The following is a 23,106-nucleotide window of genomic DNA, read 5'->3' as shown; positions in this document are numbered from 1 at the left end:
CTTGCTGAATTTATTGTTTCAGGAAGTCTGTGGAGGGTGTCGATGTCCTAGCATCTTCCACACATAGGAGCATGTTGTAAATGAGGAAGAAATTAGCCTCAGGGAGAATCTGCTCCCAGGACTCAAAGACTGAAGGCTCCAGCTTGCACCCACAGAAACGTCTATCACAGTGCTTCTGAGAACTGAAGTCACTGTTTCAATTTGCCCGGAACCTGGCTTCTCAGTGAGGCAGATGGATGCCAACATACCCCTTTAAACCAGAGCCTTTTTATGGCTTGATTATAATTGACTAAAAAAAGAGACTTTCCCATAATTTCAGTGTCACTTATTTTTGTATTTATTATATAAACAAACAAAAGTGTTGGGCAAGTTTGTATTTATTAGATTGACTTTTTGCATATTTGTACAATCATCACATTTCAATTTTGTACGACAATGTTTTCCAGATGTGAACATCTCCAACTGTATTTTTCAGTAAGTTTTTAAATTCTGATTCAATGGTCCTTATATTTAGGTATTCATTTTCATACTTAGACACTTCTCTGAAAGATTGCCAGTGGTAGTTATGTTGCAGTTTGTTATAGTAGGTTGGTATTTTCCTACATCTAAGCAACATAAATTATCATGTTCTCTTGAATGTACATAGATATATGATGGTTTTGTAGGCATCCAATAAAAATAGGCCAACAACAACATTTGTAGCTAAAAATTAATGTGAGGTATTGAAACATAGCTAATAATTTACATGTTGTTAACTTCTCAAATAACTCTTCTAAATATATGAAATTAATCAGACCTTAGAGCACATATTTGTTACAAACTGCTTGGTTTTATTTCCCATTTTGGTAAGTAACAATTTTCATGTAGTAAAATCCCAGCACATTTGTTTATTTTATTTTATAAAATGTTAATTTTCTTATGATGTTACTGAAGATATATTATGTTTATATATATTTCACTTCGAATGTTCCAAATTTCTCAGCATCTCATGTATTAGTACACATGACAACGAAATTTAATTAAGTTCCAGTAGGTATATGTAGGCTTTGTGTGCTTCTTAAAATCTTCTCTGAAAAAAATGTTAGTATGTCTACATAGAACAAGTCACAGGGAGTCACCTTCTCTTTATAGAGCCTAAATTTGTTATTGTATATTCCTTTACAGAATATTTTATAATACATTTTAATTTTAATTATACTAGATTATATAAGAGAACATCATATTAGTATGAATATACTTTGAACATAAATACCTACCACATTTCTTCAGATTTTCCCTATTTATTTTCCTTCTCCTTTCAGATAATCCTTTATTTTCACTAGAAAATTTTACTTCTTCTTTTAGATCTTCTATACATATACGATTTTTTGTATCTATATTAAATCTAGAACACAAAATAAAATAAAAATGTGATATCTGTCATTATTAGGCCTATTTAATTCATTTAATATGATTATTTCAGGTTATATCAATATTATTAAATAATTTAATCCTTCTTGATAGCTGAAAATAACTTCATTGTTATACAGGGTCTCTGAAATTATGAGACTATTTTTAAACCTATAATTTTAATAGCTATATTAAATCATTAGATTTTAGAATAACATTAAAGAAAGCTTAAGTTTAAAGGGGAGTCATATTATTCTTCAGTTTTATGGAACTAAATCTTTGCTAATTTATAATACAGTTTGTATAAACACAAAATGATCTGTTTTCACTTTATTATATAAGTAATTACATTGGCATTTAATTTTGTCCTACTGAAATTCAATATTATTAAAAACATAATATAAATATTATTAATAAATATTGAGAGGTATTAACTTGTAGAAGACAAGAAGCAAATGAGGCGAAATTGCCACAGATTATGTTATATCCTTATGTTTACAACAGGCCAGCTCTTTTCAGCCTGTGGCTTGAAGGATTTCCATAGATCTAACTTCCAAGAACGTGACTGAGGCATGCTGAAGGTGCATCATAACTACTTCTAAGAATGTTAGAACTCTGCACATGTCTTCCACTACCAACTCCATGTGAGTGGAATTTGCTTGCTTAAATCAAGGCAAGTTAGATTTCCTCACAGGTAAATATTGGTAATATTTATACACAGTGAAATAGACTGTCTCTAGAGCTTTCATTTTATCCTATGTCTTAGAAATCATAGCTTGGTTTAGATCACGTAAAAAAAAAAGTCGTACATTGTGTGTGTAACTGTGAAAACAACTGATTTGGTTATAACGAAATGACAGAATTAAAATTCTAGGAAAACATGATAGGTCAAGTGAATTGCCAGAGGCAGAAATATGTTAAATAACATTGGGACTATTTCATACAGTTTAAAATCCTTTTTGAGAGAAATGGGATCTATTTGAAGAATAAAAGTGTTTTGATATTAATGGGTCTCTTTCTAGTGCACAGTAAAGTTAGGACCTACATAGAATATACTGTAAGACATCTTCTTATGACGTCAGCTCTGTCTAAGTTATCATAATTAGCTGTGTTGCTACCAATTCTTTGCAGATTAAATAACATAACATTTTATTAATTCTTTGAAAATTTCATACAAGATGATTTGATGATATTTACCCATTCTCACCTCTTTACCTACTCAGCATTATGCTTCATTTTCTCACAAAGATGTTTTGTTAACGCGTTGACTCGAGTTTGTGTTACTCAGCTACTTTTGCAGTGGGGCCTGTGCTACTGTGTAGTAGACCTAGTAGGGGTTCACTGCAAAAGAGCACTGACTCCCCTGTCAGATGTCAAATGCCAACACCTCACCAACCAGTGGTAGGTTTTCTTGGCCACCTCCTCTTCTTCATGCTGGGTTTTGTCCGCCTTCATCTTGAGTGGGCCTTGTGCATATTGTCACAATTGTGAGTTCTGACATGCAATTCCTGCTCTGTCTGGAAAGTACAATTCCCTTGAAGTTTCTCATCACTCCTTATTCCTACACTCTTTCTATCTCCTCTTCTGAGAATGTTCCATAGCCTGGGGAGGGAAAGGTATAATATATACATATAGAGATAGAAATGTGTACTTAGAAACTTAGTGAAAGAAAATGATGGCATTCTCTGCAAGAAGAGCTGGACAGGTGCTTGCTCCATGTGTTTGGCAGACTCACTATTGTATAATGTAGTATAATATCATGCTTCCTCATGAAGTGGATTCATGGCCCTTTCAGGGTTTATAGCAGGTTCTATTCTGAAGTTTTTGTTCATTTTGGCTTTTTGAGACAGGTTTTCTCTGTGGAGCCTTGCCTGTCCTGGACTCGCTTTGTAGGCGAGGCTGGCCTTGAACTCACAACAATCCATCAGCCTCTGTCTCCCTGAGTGCTAGGATTAAAGGCATGTGCTACTACACCTGGATCTGAAGTGTTTTTGAAACAAGATAGATAGATGAATAAATGGGACAGAGTAACAATGTCACAGAATTTGTCCTCCTGGGACTCACACAGGATCCTACTGGGCAAAAAGCATTGTTTGTCATGTTTCTGCTCATGTACATTGTGACAATTGTGGGCAACTTGCTCATTGTGGTGACAATTATTGCCAGCCCTTCCCTGGGCTCCCCGATGTACTTCTTTCTTGCCTTTCTTTCACTCATGGATGCTGTTTATTCTACTGCCATCTTGCCCAAGTTGCTAAAAGACTTAGTTAGTGATAAAAAGACCATCTCCTTCACAGCCTGTCTGGTTCAGCTGTTTGTGGAGCACTTATTTGGTGGTGCTGAGGTCTTCATTTTGGTGGTGATGGCTTATGATCGCTATGTGGCCATCTGTAAGCCACTGCACTATTTAACCATCATGAATCAACAGGTTTGTATCTCATTTTTGGTAATAGCCTGGGTTGGAGGTTTTGCACATGCTCTGGTTCAAGTTCTCACCATATATAAACTTCCTTTCTGTGGACCTAATGTCATTGACCACTTTGGCTGTGACATGTACCCATTATTGGCACTTGCATGCACTGACACTTATTTTATTGGCCTCACTGTAGTTGCTAATAATGGAGCCATGTGTATGGTGGTCTTTGTCCTTCTTCTATTCTCCTACGGAATCATCTTAAGCTCCCTTAAGACTCACAGTCAGGAAGGGAGGCGCAAAGCCCTGTCCACCTGCAGCTCCCACATCATGGTGGTTGTCCTCTTCTTTGTCCCCTGCATATTCATGTATGTCAGACCTGTCTCCAACTTCCCTATTGATAAATCTATTTCTGTTTTCTACACAGCTATCACCCCCATGTTGAATCCTTTAATATATACATTAAGAAATTCAGAGATTAAAAATTCAATGGGAAAGCTCTGGTGTAAAATGTTAAGTATAGATAGAGTAAGAATTTCTCTTTGCTGAATGTGTTGCTAATTGGAAAGGAACAATAGTAAGTTTTAGCAGTACATGTTCAAAGTTCTACACTGGTAAAAATTGAAATTGTGAGATGTTTTGTACTTTTGTAAAATAATGGGTGAAATACTGGTATTAACTGTTTTCATGTTTTCTGTATGGCCACTGAATTTTGAGCATGTTCTCATATGTTTGTTGGGCATCCCATTTTACCATTTTCTATGAAATTCATATTTACATCTTTTTTAATTTTTCCAATAAATTATTTTCCTATATAATTGCATGTGTGTATTTCTTTATTAGTCCAGTCACTAGCTATTTACATTTATGTGTACCACAGGGTCTTTTCCCACTGTGTCTTACTAGGCTATTATAATTAATTTTAATAAATATTCATTTAACTTTTAACTTGTTTATTGTAAACTAATTTTCATTAAATATCTTCAAAATTTATCAAAAAATCATATATTTTTGATATAACTATGTGCTATTTTAAAGTTTAAGAGTATTATAGCATGGCAAATTGACAATTTCACATATTCCATCACTAAAATTTTATTGTGATTAGAATACATGTTTTACTTTTTAGCTTATTGACTCTTGTGATCTATGATTTATTTATTTTTTTGAGTGTTCCATTTTATTCACAAATGAGACTTGTTTTGAAAATAAGGAGAATCCAGATTAACACTGACCCCATTCCTCCCAGCCTGCTGTCTCAGCCATTGTGGCCTCTGTCTTCATTTGACTGCAAATTTGTAAAAAAAAAGAAAGAAAGAAAGAAAGAAACTGGAATGTTTTCTGGTTTTCTTAGCACCCAGAAACTGGGCAATTCATGGGGGAAAGGGAACCTACATCCAGTGAAGTTTTCCTTTCGACAACAAGAGTACCACCTTGCCACACCAGCACCCTACATCCATAATCACTGCTCTTCTCCATGCAGATGGTCTCCTGTCAGCATCTCCTGATTATTACGATGATAGTTTTGCCTTTTCGGTTGCCATAGAGACATTATAAAAACTTTAAAAAAAGCTAACTATTCCTCTAATCTGATAATATCTCATTATTATTATATTTTATGTTCAAGTACTTATATATTACTTATATGCTATTTCAATTGGATTTACTGATGAATTTTAATTAAATAATTTATTATCAAGGTAGTTTCTAGCGCCCCTGCTGCTACCCCGGCGCAGTACGCCCCCTTTTTGCGCATGCGCAGTGCGCCCCCTTTTGCGCATGCACAGTGAGTAAACCGTATGCGCATGCGCAGTGAGCAAGCCCCTTATGTGCATGCCTGAAGGCATGACGTAAGGTGGCATGATTCGAACAAGACATAGTGGTGTGATCCGAATGCACCAACCAGGAGTGATGACGTGGCAGTTTCTGATAGGACAGGCACACTATAAAGGTTCTGTGGGAGCTTTTCCCGGGGTCACTCCAGGATCCTGAATAAAAACTGCTGCAAGAAGAGTTCCCGGTGTTGGTGTCTTTCCTGCTGGACAGGAGCGGCATCGACAGAAATGGAATAAAATTTTTTTGTTCTATATTTTTATTTAAACAATATTTTCATACATTGAAATAATTTCAGAAAGTGACAATAAGGTAATAGTTTTATTAATATTCATGAGTTTATTGACTGTTATTACATTAAATGCATGTGCTATCTGGAAATTGAGATCTTGAGCACATTAAATCATTATTTTTGATACACTATAAAAATCCTGGGCTGGAGAGATGACTCAGAGGTTAAGAGCATTTGCTGTTCTTCCAGAGGTCGTGAGTTCAATTCCCAGCAGCCACATGGTGGCTCACAACCATCTCTAATGAGATCTGGTGCCTTCTTCTGGCAGGAAGGCACACGTGCAGGCAGGATATTGTATTCATAATAAATAAATAAATAAATCTTAAAAAAAAATCCTTTGTGCTTAAGTCCTTTAAATCATCAGTAATTCTTTTCTACTTTGATTTCCTCATATCAATTTAATATCTTTTAATTGGTGTGGTCCAGTCTGAGTAAAGTGAAACCTAACTTTAGGTACTCTACCGATATAACTTATTCAATGTGTTAGATTTTTCCATTAACTTTTGGATCAGTATAAACAATATAATAGTTTGAGCAAGACCCCTGGGCCCAGATCCGCCCATCATAATGTTCTTCTTGTACGTTTCTAGGACTCCTGGGTCCTTCTATTTCCCTATTCTCCCTTGCTTCTCTCACCTAGAGTCCCAATAGGAAGTCTTCCCCTCTGTCCCACTTTCCTGGTAAGCGAAGACTTTCAAGGGACATGCCCCTTGGGCTAGTGTCTCGGTATAAGTGAGTATATACCATTTGACTCTTTCTGCTTCTGGGTTAACTCACTCATTATGATCATTTCTAGTTCAAACCATTTGCCCACAAATTTCGGGAATTTCTTGTTTTTAATAGCTGAGTAGTATTCCATAGTGTAAATGTACCACAGTTTCTTTATCCATTGTTCTACCGAGGGACACTTAGGCTGTTTCCATGTTCTGGCTATTATGAATAAAGCTGCTATGAACATGGTTGAGCATAGGAATATGGCCTTTCAAATAAGAAGTTCCATTAAATCCATTGGTAACTTGCCTTCCTAAAAACAGCTATAATTATAACCAAAGCATGATATGTGTGTTTGTGATATAAATAATAGATTTCTATTTATAATATAAATTTTATGATATATTGTTCATCAGTGCATCTACAGAGGTTAAATTGATGATGTGGAGGAAAAAAGCTTGTAGAATAAAATATAGTAAAAAATTTATACTTCTTATTTGTAATTTTAGATTAATAAGTCAAATTATCCTTATTCACAGATGGAATGATTCTGTATTTTAACAATTCTCCAGATCCATCATAAAACTATTAGATTTGAAAAAGGCTTTTATCAAAGTAGCAGGATACAATGGAAACAATGGCAGACTACAGAATTATAAACATAAAAGTGGTGAATTATTTCTGCAATGCAAACAGCAAAGCACTGATGAAAGCTTTTAGAAGAGAATGACAATTGAAAAGATTCTCTTGTTCACTATTAGGAAGATAAAGTGCCTTTAAATACTAAATACTAAGCAACAGACACTGAGTATAAGCCCTAATAAAATACCAATTAAAATTGGCATACAATGAAAACCAATCCAAAGAGTCAAAGAAATAAAAAAACAAACAGAAAACCAGCTAACAAAAATAGCAAATAGAACAGAGCAAGAGGCCTCATAAGTTAAAAGAACTTCTAGAGATATAGAAATCAAAACAGAATGGCACTGGCATCAAAACACATGCACAGGTTACTGGAACAGAACAGGAAATCCAGAAATCAGTTTTCATTTAAACAATTCACTTACAACAAAGCAACACATGAATTAATTAGTGAAAAGACAATAACTTCATAAAATGGATCAGAGGGAAATTGATGTTTATATGTAAAATAATGAAACCAGAGTCCCTTTATCAAACTAGGACAGACACTCTGGAAATCTGTCTGTAGTTTTCTCCAAAAACCAAAAATAGATCTTCCATATGACTCAGTTATCCTATTCCTGAGCGTGGATATAAAGGCCTTTATTACTACAGAGACACTTGCATTTCTATATTCATTGCTGCTTTCTTCACAATAGCTTGGAAACATAATTAACCAGAGGTATACCAGATGGATATGTGATGAAAATGTAGCATATACAGACACGCCATGCATATTACTCAACTATAAAGAAAAATGAAATCACAAAAATTATCAGACTTAGTACATTACAAATGATCTGAAAAGTGCTTTCCATCCAAATATAAAGACTCTCAAACATCACAACAGAAAAAATATCACTCATGTAAGCTTACACGTTATTCAGGGAGAGAGAGAGCACAGCAGCTATGGATCAGAGTCTATGGAATTGGCAGATAGTAAGAAGGGGCTTATGGGAGGATTTGGAAGGAGGAAAAAGAAGAGAGGAATGATGTCATCATATTATAATCTAAAAATAAGTAGTTAAAGATTGGTGTATAATTTAAATAGATATTTTATAATAGAAAATACAGTAACGGCACAGAAGCATTATCTAGATGTAATAATTTATCTAATTCACTAATAGTTTGGGGAATTCAAACCAAACTCAAAATGAAATTTCATTCTATATCAGCTAATGTGGCTATTTTACGAGGTCATATACTCAATGCTGTTGAAAATGTAGGGACAGGGGAGTTCTCATACACTGTTGCCATAAAGCTGGCAAAGCAACATGGCAACTCACCATGTGGTTTCCTCAGAAACTAGAAAGTGAGTTACCATACAATGCAGGAACCACAATGCTGGATGATCACACAGTCAATGGCATCAATACAGAAAAGAGTCGCTTGCATAGTTCAATGTATGATTATTGGCAGATGAGGTTTAGAAACTTAGGGAGCTATCAACATAAAACCAGATGTGGAATGGGAGCTGAAAATGGGAGATGTAAGTGAATTGACAGAACATAACAAATATATAAAATGATTGAAAGAATGCAATATACAACGTAAAGGCTGAGATAGAGTGTATTGTGCTCTGGAGTTTCACTAAACTGATCAAATTACACCATCACAAGCCACAAAGAAGGAAAACAGATAAGTAGGTATGATGATGGATAAGTTAATATCTATCTTAACACCAACAACTTAATTATATATGTGTGTTAGAATACTCTTTCAGTATTTGTTAGATATCCAAAATAAGACAAATTTTTTACAAGACATATGTCTTTGTCATTTAAATAGCCTACTTGAGTTTCCCCTCAAATGATAAAAAACACTTTATGTAATAGCATTGTCCATCACTGGATTTATTTATTTATTTAAATTTATTTTTTATTAATTTATTCATATTACATCTCAATGGTTATCCCATCCCTTGTATCCTCCCATTCTTCCCTCCCTCCCATTTCCCCTTACTCCCCTCCCCTATGACTGTTCCTGAGGGGGATTACCTCCCCTTGTATATGCTCATAGGTTATCAAGTCTCTTCTTGGTAACCTGCTGTCCTTCACCACTGGATTTATTGAACATCAACTCATCAAAGGCTTGCCAGACTGAGCTAACAGTGAGGCTACACAAACAAGACTCCTAATATCCAGACATTACTCTGAGCTTCAGAAGCGAATTGTCATTCAGTAGACTTCATATTGCGGCCTTTCATAAGATTTTACCACTTACATGGAGAAATTCACTGGATATCCGAATGATTTTTATTCTCTAATTTGAGAAGTTCCTTTAAGAAATAAATACATGATCTTGCTTTTTAAATTTTTTCCAATATAGCATTTTTACTGATTATTTAGGAATTTTACATCATGCACCCTGATATTTTATAGCTCCCTTTCCTACCCATCTCTACCCCTATTCTACCCTTCCAACCCCTAAACACTAGTTAGGAGAGAAAGAATCTAGAGGAAAAAGAGGTGTCAATATCGTTAGAGTACTTCCTGCTGATTACGGATGTTGTGTTCCTTGGGGGCAAGTTGGATCTTCACCTTGTAGACATCCAATTTCTTCTTGTGACATTGCACATGACCACTTGATAAACCTCAAAAACAGCAACCAACAGCCAACAACTATGAACCAGCAGCAGCAGAAGCAGCAGCAGCAGCAGCAGCAGCAGCAGGAGGAGGAGGAGCAGCAGCAGCAGGAGGAGGAGGAGCAGCAGCAGCAGGAGCAGCAGCAGCAGCAGCAGCAGCAGCAGCAGCAGCAGCAGCAGCAGCCCTTTTCAGGGCTCTGGGATTCTGCTATCTTCTCAAGAGTCCTTAGAATTTCAAACATCATATACTTTCAGCAACTATCTGCAACTGGAGAAACCATGCCCCTGCTAGAGTACAAGGAAAATCTGATAACTTGGATTAAAAATAAAAACATATTCCTATAACATTTATGTGTTTTTAAAGATACCTGAATTCTCACTACAATACTTAAAGAGCAGTTTCATACTATGTCCATTTATCAGAATAGCAGTTACAGGCTCTCCATAGGTCCGATGACCTTTCCGGCCAAAGGTTCTTGGCCTAGCTAATGGTAATAATCAACATGTAGTTAGTTATTTATATTCATGGCATGAAAACAAAACAGCCTGTAATTCTGTCAAATACTGAACAGTTTATGAAATTTTATAGATCTGTCAGGAAAATGAAATGGTGAAACTGGCATGTAAATATATAGAGCTGAAAATAATCATTCTGAGTTGAGGTAACCCAGATACAGAAATACAAACAAGCATGTTCTTTCTTATATAAATCTTTAGATATATATGTTTAAATTGAATTATCTATAGATGTCAGGAAATTACTAAGAGCACTTGGCAAATTTCAACTTAAGGAGAGAGAATCTGTGTAGTGTGAAGGTAGAAAAAATGTAATGGCACAAAAAATTAAATGAAGTAGGAGACAGTATGGGGATAGGAGGGAGCACATGGAAGATAACGAACACTAAAGGCTTTAAAAACCCCAGGTAGAAACTTACTAATGTAGGAGCTTCTTAAAATATGAACATGTATACAGATAAAAATATAAATAGCTGAAATAAGAATACCCCATAATGGGCAGAGGTAGACACTGTAGGCTATCAAAAAACAAAAATAAACAAACAAAAAACTAAAGAAAAACAAAAACTCTAAGCCACAGATGGGTCACTTATTTTAAGTCATTAGTTTGTAGCGTCCCATATTCTCCTCAAACTACACTTACCAGAAGGGGAGGAAAGTATCCTATATCACAAAGTAAGAAAGAATAAAAAGATGGAAAAAAAAAGGGACCAAATAAAATAGAAACATCAGGGCTCCATCTCATAGAGATTTGGACTCAAATATCCTCATTCATACCAAGTGTTCAGACCTACAGTTGACTGTCTTTTCAAGAATAATGTCAACTCCAGCAGATTCTGCAGTTCCAAGTTCTCTTTTCAGAGCCCAGAGCTTCTTGGGAAGTCTCTCTCAACTATCAGTAAGGCTTGCTCTGGTACGGTGTGGCTGGGCAAGAAAACAAGGTGAGCTTCCTTTAGACTGATTTATACATTTATTGTCGCCCCAAAGTATTTCGTAACGTATAACAACTCATTAATCCTTTTACCAATGATTTTTCCTTAAAGAATTTAAGTTAATCTATGAGAATTTCATATACATATGCAATACATTTTGAACATATACCTTCTGTATCGCCTTCCCCTCAGACTCCCTAAACCTCCATCTGAACGTTTCCTCTCCCAACTTCATGTCCTCTTTTTTTTATTTTTTAGCTCACTGAGTCCAATTAGTGTTGTCCATGTGTATATGAGTACAGGGCCATCCTCATTAACTTTCAATCACAAACATCTCCTTAGATGTGAGACAAAGAATGTTTACTGATTGCCTAACTGACTATAAAGGTCTTGCAAATGTAACCTTTGCCTCTGTGAGTTCATGGTGCAGTGACTGTACCATGTTAAGACAACAATAATAACAATGGTCTGGCTGACAATTATGGACTTTTGATCTCTTCTTTGGCTGTGTTTCCTGAGCCTTGGAAGACGAGGAGACATGAGAGAGATGTCACATTTAATGCTAAACACTCCACAGTCACTTATTGTCTTTTCTATGACTAGGTATATATATTTAATAATGTTTGTCTAGTGCAAAGACAGCATGCTGTGGTGAGGGGCGAAGGCTGCACAAGCCTATGGGTGTGAGGACAGCACTTAGAAGGCAGGCAGGGTTTCCTCTAGTGTCTATGACCTCTCCAGTCCCATGTGTGTGGCTAGGTTAACAGTACTAGGCATGAGATTCTTCTTCAGGAGCAGGACTTAAGCCCAATTTGATAGCTATGTATTGCCCCCAAGACCTTAGTGCCTCTAGTGCATTCATTATGGGTCATATCTTGGTAGTCTAGCCATTATTTTAGGATTACAAACTTTTCTCCCTCAGTAGAATGCATACTACCTTATGAGAGAGACAGAGAGAGAGAGAGAGAGAGAGAGAGAGAGAGAGAGAGAGAGAGAGAGAGAGAGAGAGAGAGGAATAACAAGCCTTTAGATTCATGTGTACAACATTAAAGATCTCTAATATCCCTTGGCATTTAACTACTCTCCATGTAAGAATTCACCTGTTTCCCCCTAGAGATTGTTTAGGGAAATAAGCCTGTCCAGAAGAGATTTCATTTAAACTTTTCCCATGCCTTCTAACAAGCTCATCTAGTGGAAGTGTTGATGGCATAGAGCTACATATACATATAAAATTATCTGCACACAGAGATGGATTTTTGAAAATTCAATTATATTCAAGAAGGAAGATGACTTACTATTTAGTCCTCACATTATTGTCCTTCCTTATATTCATCACTTCCTGAAGTTTAGAAGACATCAACTGCTTTGGAGTTAGTAAAAGACTGAAGAGGGCTCCCCACTTACTAGGAACCTGTTGTCAGCTTTGCCAGCTGCTTAATCTCAGGTTTTTGTTGCAATTGTAAGTGTTAAAAATGTTTAATATCTAAGTACATGGTAGCTTCTGTAAATCCTGAAAGAAATATTCCTTGCTGCTTCACCAAAATACACTGAAAGGAAAAAAAAATCATCTACTTCCTTTCATGCTTATCTTTTGTATGACTCTGAAAATGGCTTTGAATAATTAGTTTCTACCAGTTTAGTGACTTTTATACATATTTGGGCAAACTAAAATCTTTACTTTTGTTTTTTTTTCTCACAGTTGCTAAGAATTTTAAATTGAATTTCTATGGTAAAGTGGTAGTTATGTATTAACATCTTTGTGTGTGTTTTAATAAGTGTGCTTGTGCTTATATACTACAGTATTCATTAATAAAAGAAGTCACAGTATCCTCCACTGAGGACAAATGCAAAATATGAGCTCTTGAAATTATGGACTTGGAATACAAGATGCAAGTTCTTATGATGTACTATGTATTTCTTGAAGATTAGGGAGCCTCATGAAGGCACATTAATAGAGCAAAGTCATGTGAGAAAGAAACACAGAAGTTCATGGAGCAGAGAACATGAACACGATTTTAGTTTCATGACCTGCATGGTGTCTATTTTCTATATATCAATATAAAACCATTTGTGTGTTATAAGAATAACAATTAAATCAAGTTAATACTTTTTATAATTTATAATTTCTGACATTTAACAAAGATTAAATAACATATTTATATTAGCAAATTCAAAATTATATAAATGAGGTGATTTTGAGTATAATATAAATATCTTATGTTTTGAAGCATATTATATGTTTTTATGTATGAACATTAAAATAATGCCAACCAACATGTTAGTACCTAGACTCATATAGTTTCTATGTTAAAGAATTATAATGCTTTGAAAATTGTTAAGATAAAATTTCAAGAAAAAGTTTTATTAGTCAGTGTTAAAAGAATAATCATTTAATTTTATAGAGTTCTTTTTTTAATAGTTTGTTTATTTCAAGTACATTTGTATTTTGATTGCTTGTCTGTGTAACAGTGTCAGATCCCCTGAAACAGAAGTTACAGACAGTTGTGAGGTGCCAAGTGGGTGCTGGGAACTAAACGCAGGACTTCAGGAAGAAAAGCCAGTGCTCCTAACCACCAGGCCGTCTCACCAGCATTGTTACATAGTTTTCATACCACCCAACTGTTGAAAATTTTGTGGTATGGAATGTGACGTAAATACTCATATGATGTACTGTCATATATGTATTTCTTGAAGATCTAATAGTTTCATGATGTGCAAATTAAATTGAGAAAGAAACATAGGAGTTTATTGGACTACACAAAGAATATTTACTTTTAGTTTTATAACATGGTGTCTGTTTTCTATATTCCAATATAAAACCACTTATATTTAAGATCTTCACTTTGTTATTTAGCTACTTAACCTGGACAGTGAGATTTCTCAGATAAAATACATCACTGGTAGGAAGTAAAAGTCAAGGTATAAAACATTAAAAGAAATGAAAGATTGACTATTGAATGTCCAATACTCTATTTGTCATTCAACAGGAGTGCTGTTTTCTTTCTGTAGAAAATCAGTAGTATAGATCTGAGCTAGCTAGATTAAATGATGTTGTAATAGAAAACACACACACACATGTGCACACACACACACACACACACACACACACACACACACACACGCACACACGGAACATTACATTAGGCTTCTAATTAGAGCAAAGACCCTCTTTTACTTGTCCCTATTATTAAGTCTATGCAAACAGAATCCTCTTTCTTGCTTCTAGACATAATACATTCACCCACAAATTAATAAATATTACTTTTACTTATCTATGTAAAATAGGTATAGTATTATATCTTGGACTAAAGGTAGTAATTCTTCTATCACAGGAATCATGATGACTTTTAGTCCTTGGTCAGAGTAAAACATTTAAAACATTACTTACAGCTGTCATATGCACAGTACCTACCAAAATAAAGTGACAAGAAAAAGGATATGATAAGTGTGTTCCACACTGGTAAAACAATGGACTGGAACAGTGGGAACTTTATGATGTGTGCCAAGGTCACTGTCACAGCAAGGGAATCTACTTGAGAATGAAATGTAGCCAAATATACTGAGCCCATATTATTCAACACTGACCTATGTTCTTCATCCGAATATGTTATGGGTCCTTTTTTCACATTATCAACGAGATAACTAGAATCATTATTTGATAACAGCAGTTACTCTATCCCCCTTATCAATGATTAGAATTTTTCCATAAACAATAATGAACTCAGATATTTGTTATGAGTGTGTAAAAATTAAAAAAGGAAAGTATTATCCAAATGAAAAAAGGCGGAGTTTTCTCCTTTACACAGTTTTTAAAATTAAGAAACAATACCATGTAACCTTTTTATTTCTTTATGTATAATTGTGGAAGACTCATGCCTTCCCATTGCAAGGACTGACTTTTTGCTATAATACGCTGCTTTTGTGAATGTAGACACTGAAGTTTTAATTGCTCATTTTCTACCCAGGAAGATGATACTTAAAAGTCATAATGAATCTTCTGTACTGTACTTCTCAGTTTCTGTTTTCTCCTGGTTTACTACCTATATCATATAAGAACAAGAAAAAAACCTAACAGTTGAAGAAGTTAATACCATGGGTTAGACAATTTGTGAGTTATTTGAATTCAGTAAAATCAAGGATGTCATCAGAATTGTTGTACTGAGAAGTCTTATAAGAATTAGTTAAAATAATTGCTATAGACAGAAATATGTCTAATATCTCTTAGCTTTTCATGACAGTTCCATGCGGACTGAGAGTCTTCTGAGACAAACAGGCCATTCATCTAATATTACATATCATGGCAATGATATTATGATAGTAGAAATGAAGATAATATTTTGAAGATATTCTTATCAAATAAAATGAGTTACAAAAATCCTTCTATTTGATATAATGAAGCTTTATTAATGTCATAAACACATTACATAAACAAAAAAATCAGAAACCAGATTTCTGAAAAGAAAGAGTTATATTTGTCATTACTGATAGTTGTGATGATTCAATGTGTTTTAAATGAGTTAAAGTTCAGGAATGGCAACAGTACAGGAACCAATGAGGTCATGGAAAATATAGAATACTTGTACAGTTAATAAAATCACTAAATGTTTGGATCCTTAGAAGTAGAACTCAAGAATTGTTTGCTAAATATCTGCTGCAGATTGATCACTGTAGAAGAAAATGATGACGACAGTCACTATGTCATAATGGAATCATGCTCACAACGTCACAGCAAGTCTTGTTCTCATGAGATGCCACCTTTGACAAAATCCTACTGAAAGGATCAATGGGAGAAAGAAACAATGTCACAGAATTTGTCCTGCTGGGACTCACTCAGGATCCTGCTGGGCAAAGAGTATTATTTGTCATGTTTTTACTCATCTACATTGTAACAATGGTGGGCAACCTGCTCATTGTGGGGACAGTGGTTGCCAGCCCCTCCTTAGGCTCCCCGATGTACTTCTTCCTTGCCTGCCTTTCCTTCCTGGACATTGCTTATGCCACTTCCATCTCACCAAAGTTGATTATGGACTTGCTCCGTGATAAAAAGTCCATCTCCTTCACAGCTTGCATGAGCCAGCTCTTTATAGAGCATCTATTTGGTGGCACTGAGATTGTCATTCTGGTGGCGATGGCCTATGATCGCTATGTGGCCATCTGTAAGCCACTGCACTATTTGAACATCATGAATCGAAAGATTTGTATCATCTTGTTGGGATTTTCCTGGGTTGGAGGTTTTACACACTCGATGATTCAAATTTTATTTGTCTTCAATCTTCCTTTCTGTGGTCCTAATATTATTGACCACTTTATGTGTGACATGTCTCCATTATTGGAACTTGTGTGTTCTGACACCTACTTCATTGGTCTCACTCTTATTGCCAATGGTGGAGCCATGTGTATTGTAGTCTTTATACTGCTTGTAGTGTCCTATGGGATTATCCTAAGGTCGCTCAAGCATCACAGTCAGGAAGGGCGGCGCAAAGCCCTGTCCACATGCAGCTCCCACATCATGGTGGTTGTCCTTTTTTTTGTTCCCTGCATTTTCATGTATGCCAGACCTGTTTATAACTTTTCTAGTGACAAGTATATTACTGTATTTTATACGGTTTTCACTCCTATGCTAAATCCCTTAATATACACTTTAAGAAATTCAGAAATGAAAAGTTCAATGCAAAAACTCTGGTGTAAAATGTTAAGTACAGATAGAATTAGATTGCCTTCTCACTGAACATGTAACTAACTGTACAGGAACAATCAGTAAAAAATTTTACAAGCAATTAATTACTGTTGGAACAATAAGAATTACCCCTCTTCCAGGGATTAACTTCCTTACTATTAGTTTACTGTACAGTGGTCAGCCCTTAAACCATATACACACAAACAACAAAAATGGATTACATATGTCATATTTATATATTTTGTGTCTACATATGCTTTCATACATGTATATTATAATAATCAACAAAACCCAGAAGACAATCAATTTGAGAGTGAGGGGGCAGAGGACAGACTTAAGGAGCATCCTGGGAGGCACTTGAAGAAGTAATAGGGAGGGCAAAGGTAATATAATTCTATTTCATTAAAGTATAAATAAAAACAAAATAAGCTAATATCTTCTAGTCAGTAAATTACTCTTGGATACCTTTTAAATTATATATTCCTTTAAAAAGAAGAATATAGTAACTTTTTGTTTTTAGGATCAATTAAAATTGAATTTCAGGAAATGTATGAACGGCATATGCTGTTCTCCCATAATACAGAAATCTGAGCTCACTTGAACATAGTTTACCTCATTTAACATTGAAATAGGAATTAACAGAAAATTCCTGATTATTTTCAGTTGAGAAATAAGGCAATTTTGAGAACTTATGTCTATTCAATTTCATATGAAAGGATTATAGTTAATAGATACAGTGTGTAGACTTTGAATATGTATTATTTTATATGGTAAAATGTATTTTAGTTTTATGTGCTTATGCTTTATGTTTGCTTATATGGAATATCAATTTATTTCTTAGTGACATTCAATTTTATGTGTATTTAATACTGTTCATCTCTTTCCAATTGAAGCTATTTATGTGGCTTCCTGATACCTAAAATTATTAATAAAGAATAAAATGTACATGTTTATTCATTGATATGCTTTCTTTAAACTTGGATAACCACTTGATAGTAGCAGAACTAAATTTAGTGGTTAATTGACATTTGACTGCATAAGAAACCAATGACTCATTTCCATAATACAGACTTTTGCCTTTGAGCTGATAATTTATGGTTTAACATGTTTTTATTGTTTGTAAGAAATTGATATTGTTGAAGAGTTGTCAGCTATTGCTTTAGATAATATACAAATGGAGTCGTTTATCACGCTTTCAGACACACGTATCATTGACTTTTGTTCATATTTCTCCACATAAGAACCTAACCATCTTGGGCTGGAGAGATGGCTCAGCGGTTAGGAGCACTGACTGTTCTTCCGGAGGTCATGAGTTCGATTTCCAGCAACCACATGGTGGCTTACAGCCATCTATAATGTGATCTGATACCATCCTCTGGCCTGCAGATGTACATGCAGGCAGAGCTCTGTATACATAATAATAAATAATAAAACTTTTTTTAAAAAAAGAACCTAACCATCTCATATTTTCCTATGCTGATCTCATCTCTTTCCCTAAATTGTCCCACTTCTGATATATGTTTCAGTAAAAATTATATATATATTGATTTCCACCATGAGCCCATGTTCCTTTTTCCTCTGAATTAGTTTAGAAGCCTTCCACACTGAAATTGAGGACTGTTTATTTGATTAAAGATTTTGTGACTCTGAGAAAACATATTTGTTTTGGAGTCTGGCTTACCTGGATTAAGCACATGATCTTCAAGTCCACTCATTTCCCCTATAATGAAATATTCTAAGTTTCTAAAACATTGACATTCAACTGGTGCATAGTGGTATCTAGCATTTTAAATATTTCTGATTATTGTGACAAACAAACAATAGTGCTGGATGAATAAATATCTTTCTGAGATGTTGATTTAGAATCTTTAGAGTGATCGAGCTGTGTTCCATGGAAGTTTTACTTTAAATTTGGTGATGTATGTGGGGATGGGAACAGATGGAATGGGAGGAGTGATGGAAAAACGGAGTGTGGGCAGGGACAGCAGGAATCAGAGGGCACCTGAGGAGAACTGTGGAAGCCTAGTACAAACTTCTTGGAATCTGTGAGGGTGACCCTCGTGAGGACTCCTAGCGATGGAGGATATGGAGCCTGAACTGGCCATCTTTTGTAGTCCATGCAAGGCTTCAAGTTGTGGGACTGGGTTGCATTTGCTTGAGTTGTTAGCTTAGGAGACTCATGGAGATCCTTAAACAACCCAGAATGGTGCTAGGACAGCAGGTTGCTCTCTGAAAGCTAAAAGCAGGACTCCATTGCTGAGGACAGCATTCACACAGCTCATTGAATGTGGAGAGGTTGAGCCGGTGCCTACAACCCCCGCGTTGTAGTTTCTTTGATGTGGGAAGATATTCTGCATCTGTGGGGAGAGAAATAAGCCACAAAATTCTTGACATACAATTTTTCCGGCCTGCAAGATGTGCTGGGGCAATGGTGGCACAGAACTTGTAGGAGTGGAGAACCAATGTTTGATATAATTTGAGGTCTGCTCCATGAAAGGGAGCTCATGCCCCATACTGTCTGGATGGCTGGGAAACATATGGGAAAGCCCAGATACCTAGGGTGTAACCAACTACACACGCACATGTGCATACACGCACACACACACACACAGACACACACACACACTGTTCTGCTGCACTCACAGATCAGTACATGTCCAGTTGTCATTGTAGAGGCTTCTTCTGGGAGCAGATGTGAGCTGAAGCAGAGATCCACAGACAGACATTATGTAGACAGAGAATCTAAATTGGAGGCCTCCATCAGGTCTCTGTCCTTGGAGCTTTGGGAACCCTGTAGAACGGGGACAGGAAAGAGTGTAGAAGTCAGAAGGCATGGAGGACACCAAGAAAACATGGCCCACTGAATCAACTAAGGAGGACTAATATGGGCTCACAGGGACCGAAGCAGCAAGCATGGGGCCTGAATGGGTCTGCATCAGGTCCTTTGTGTGTATGTTATGGTTATTAGCTGCATGTTTTTGTGGAACTCCTAATGGTGGGAGAATGTGTGTTTCTAACTCTTTTGTCTGCTCCTGAGACTCCTTTTCTCCTGTAGATTTCCCTTGTCCATCCTCCATATGAGGGCTTTCGCACTGTCTTATTGTATCTTCTTTTCTTGTGTTTCGTTGCTGTCTCTTGGAGGCCTGCTGTTTACAGAAGAGACAACGGAGGAGAAGTAGATCTGGGGGAGAGGGGAGGTTTGGGTGAGCTGGATGGAGTGAGGGGAGGGTAAACAGAATTCACTGCATGACAGAAGAAATACGTTTTCAACACTAAAAATAAGCCTACATTTAAAATTTCATAGCGACTACACCAATATATTCTCATCAGTAATGAATAAAGATTGCTCTTTTTCCTCATTCTCACCACCATGTGCTATAATTCCTTTTTTATAACATCTTAAATCAATCTATTTATCATATCTATCTATCTATCTATCTATCTATCTATCTATCTATCTATCCTTCTTTTTCATCAACATCATCTATATATTTTTATGTATGTATGTGTGGGTGTATGGATACTTGTGTACATAAGTTTACACACTTGTGCATGTGCTGGGATAGAAGAGGATGATCATTCCCGTAGAACTATAGTTACGTGTGTTTGAGATGTGCTTGGCTTATAACATGTCTGCCATGATCTGCTCTCTGGTTTCATTATACAGGAAGCCATGTAACTGCTGACATTTTTACACCCTCCAGTGATGTGTTTTCCTGATATTAGTCATTCTAATTGGTTTTAGATGAAATCTAAAATATTTTATTTGCATTTTCTGGTATGTAAGGATAGTGAATACATTAAAATATTTTTTTTCAGTATTTGTGCTTCTTATTTTAGAACTGTCCTTAAATTAATCACTATTCATTGGGAAACTTGTTCTTGGGTTGCTTAATATCTGTTGCTCTTTTGTATGTTCTACACAAAAACCCACATTTGAAATACAGTAGGAAAAAAACTCACCACCTATGGTATAAATTGTATTTTCATTTTAATAATAGGGTGATCATAAGCCTTTTACCTTTTTAATTTCATATAATCCCATTTGTTAATTCTGGAAGAGTATCTTGAATATTTTTAAAAATATTTTTTCTCTAAGTGTCTCAGTGTTCAATATACTCTGTGCAGTGTCAGTGATGTGGAGCAATTTCCAATTTTCAGCTTCATTTTTGAAGAGTTTATTTCTCTCCCAAATATGTTATTAATACACCATAAAGTACTAGATTGCTGTACTTGTGTGGATTTATTTATTGGCTCTTTGTTGCATTTTTTGGCCTACATGTATGTTTCTGTACCAGTAATTTACAAGTTTGTTATTGTAGCAATGTTTTGACTACTGCAGATTTTTTCTTTCTGCTTTAAGATTGCTTCATATGTATTCTTTCATATGTCCATGCAAATTTTAATGCTTTTTAAGTTCTGTAAAAATGCTACTGGAATTTTTAAGGGATTTCTGCTCAATCTGTAAACTTCTAGCCACTCTTTCCATATTAATACTGCAAATTCAGGACCATAGACAGTCTTTCTGCCTTCTAGTATCATGCTCATTTTTAAAATTTCATGTAATATGTATTCTTTTTAAATATTTTTTATTGCTTCATGTATTGCATTTTGATTATATTTAGTAACTTTACTATTTCCTTCTATATGCCTGCCTTTTTCTCTACCCATCCAACGTTATGTCTTCTTTTTATTATGAACCCATCAAGTCTGATTGGTGCTGCACACACATACTTGAATGTGTGGCATTTCACTGGAGAGTGGTATATTTGTGAGGAAACTGGCTTTCCATGGCCCATCAGTTCTCAACTGTCAATTGAGAACTTGATTAGGGGGTTATAACCACCACCACTCTCCATGCTAAGATTTTGACTATCTTGATCTTGCCCACAGTTTGTATAAGATAGCACAATCATTGTGAGTCCACATGTACAGCTTCTCTGCTGTCTCCAGAGGACACTTATTCCTTTCATCATCAATTGCGTCTAGATATTACACTGTTTCTGCTTCCAGTTCTGCAATGGGGGAAAAGAGGTGCAGAATATGTGTTTTGTTGGGACTGGGCATTCTGCAGCATCTTGTTCTCTGCACTCTGGCCAGTTGTGGGTCTCTGTGTTTATCACTATCTTTAAAAGCCTCTCTGATGAATGTTGAATTGCACATTAATCTATTGGTATAAAAATAAGACCATAGGAGTCATTTTACTAGTATTTTGCCTTTTGCAGTAGGTTCTTCCCTTGTTCTTATAATCTGTCTACCCACAGATTCTTGGCCTGATAACGCTGCCAAGTACTAATTTTATCTTATCAAAGTGGCCTTAAGTACAATCAAAGTTATCCTCATGTTTGTGAGACCCTTGCTTCAGTGAGTATGACTTCACTGGCCAGTCATTATTGTCACGCACAGTGTTTACGCCTGAATGAGACTGACGATTATTTTTCTTCTATGGCACCATGGAAAGCACCTTCCAGGACTAGTTAGTAGGAATGAAGCTTCCAAGTCAATATCATTTTTATTTCTATGTGTACTATGTGTGACTCAAGTATGTGGTATCTTCAGCAATAGGGTCTTACCATTAAGTTCTCTAGGGTAGCCAACCAACTGTCCTGTGCCCACGCCACCATGGTGAGTCAGCTCTCTAGCCCTGCCCAGGCTAGCTCACCCAGTGCTACAGCCAGCAAAGGACAGGTACAGCTCTCCTGTCCTCACATCCTTGGGGTGCTCACCTGAAGCACAGTCACCAGGGTCAGTTCTACTGTGCTGCCCAGGCAAGGTGCAGGGCCTGCTCTGCTTTCCCTAGTGCTGCAGCCAGCGAGGGGCTGGGATAGCTCTCCTGCTCTCATGGCCTCAGGGCCAGCTCTCCTGCCTAGTGCAGGTGATGAGGGGTGAGGGAGTGGTGACATCTCTCTCTCACCCAAGACACCATACAGCAGGGGTGGGGAGCAGCTCCTACTTGCTCACACACTTGCTGTGCTGCCAAGTTGAGGTCCAAGAGAGTAGCTCACCCAAGTGTGGTGGATGGTGAGGTGTGGGGCCATACTACCACAGAGCTTGAGACAGCAATACAGACCAGGCATA

At 36.1% G+C, this 23,106-nt stretch overlaps 1 protein-coding gene across 1 annotated transcript; it reads left to right on the top strand.

Annotated features, from left to right (window-relative positions):
* Nucleotides 1-2,106: 2,106 nt before the first annotated feature.
* LOC311608850 (olfactory receptor 4A5-like) lies at nt 2,107-18,268 on the top strand (the record flags this gene model as incomplete). Its single annotated transcript, XM_084801458.1, has 3 exons — nt 2,107-3,576; nt 16,284-17,047; nt 18,153-18,268. The coding sequence occupies exons 1-3, from the start codon at nt 3,407-3,409 to the stop codon at nt 18,266-18,268; spliced, it is 1,050 nt and encodes a 349-aa protein (XP_084657584.1). The 5' UTR covers nt 2,107-3,406.
* Between the last annotated feature and the right edge of the window lie 4,838 nt (nt 18,269-23,106).

The sequence above is a fragment of the Acomys minous genome (assembly GCF_964271855.1).
Source record: "Acomys minous genome assembly, chromosome: 11".
In the NCBI taxonomy this organism is placed as follows: Eukaryota; Metazoa; Chordata; class Mammalia; order Rodentia; family Muridae; genus Acomys; species Acomys minous.
Note: the sequence above shows the minus strand (reverse complement) of the source record. Positions and strands in the feature narration are given on the sequence as shown.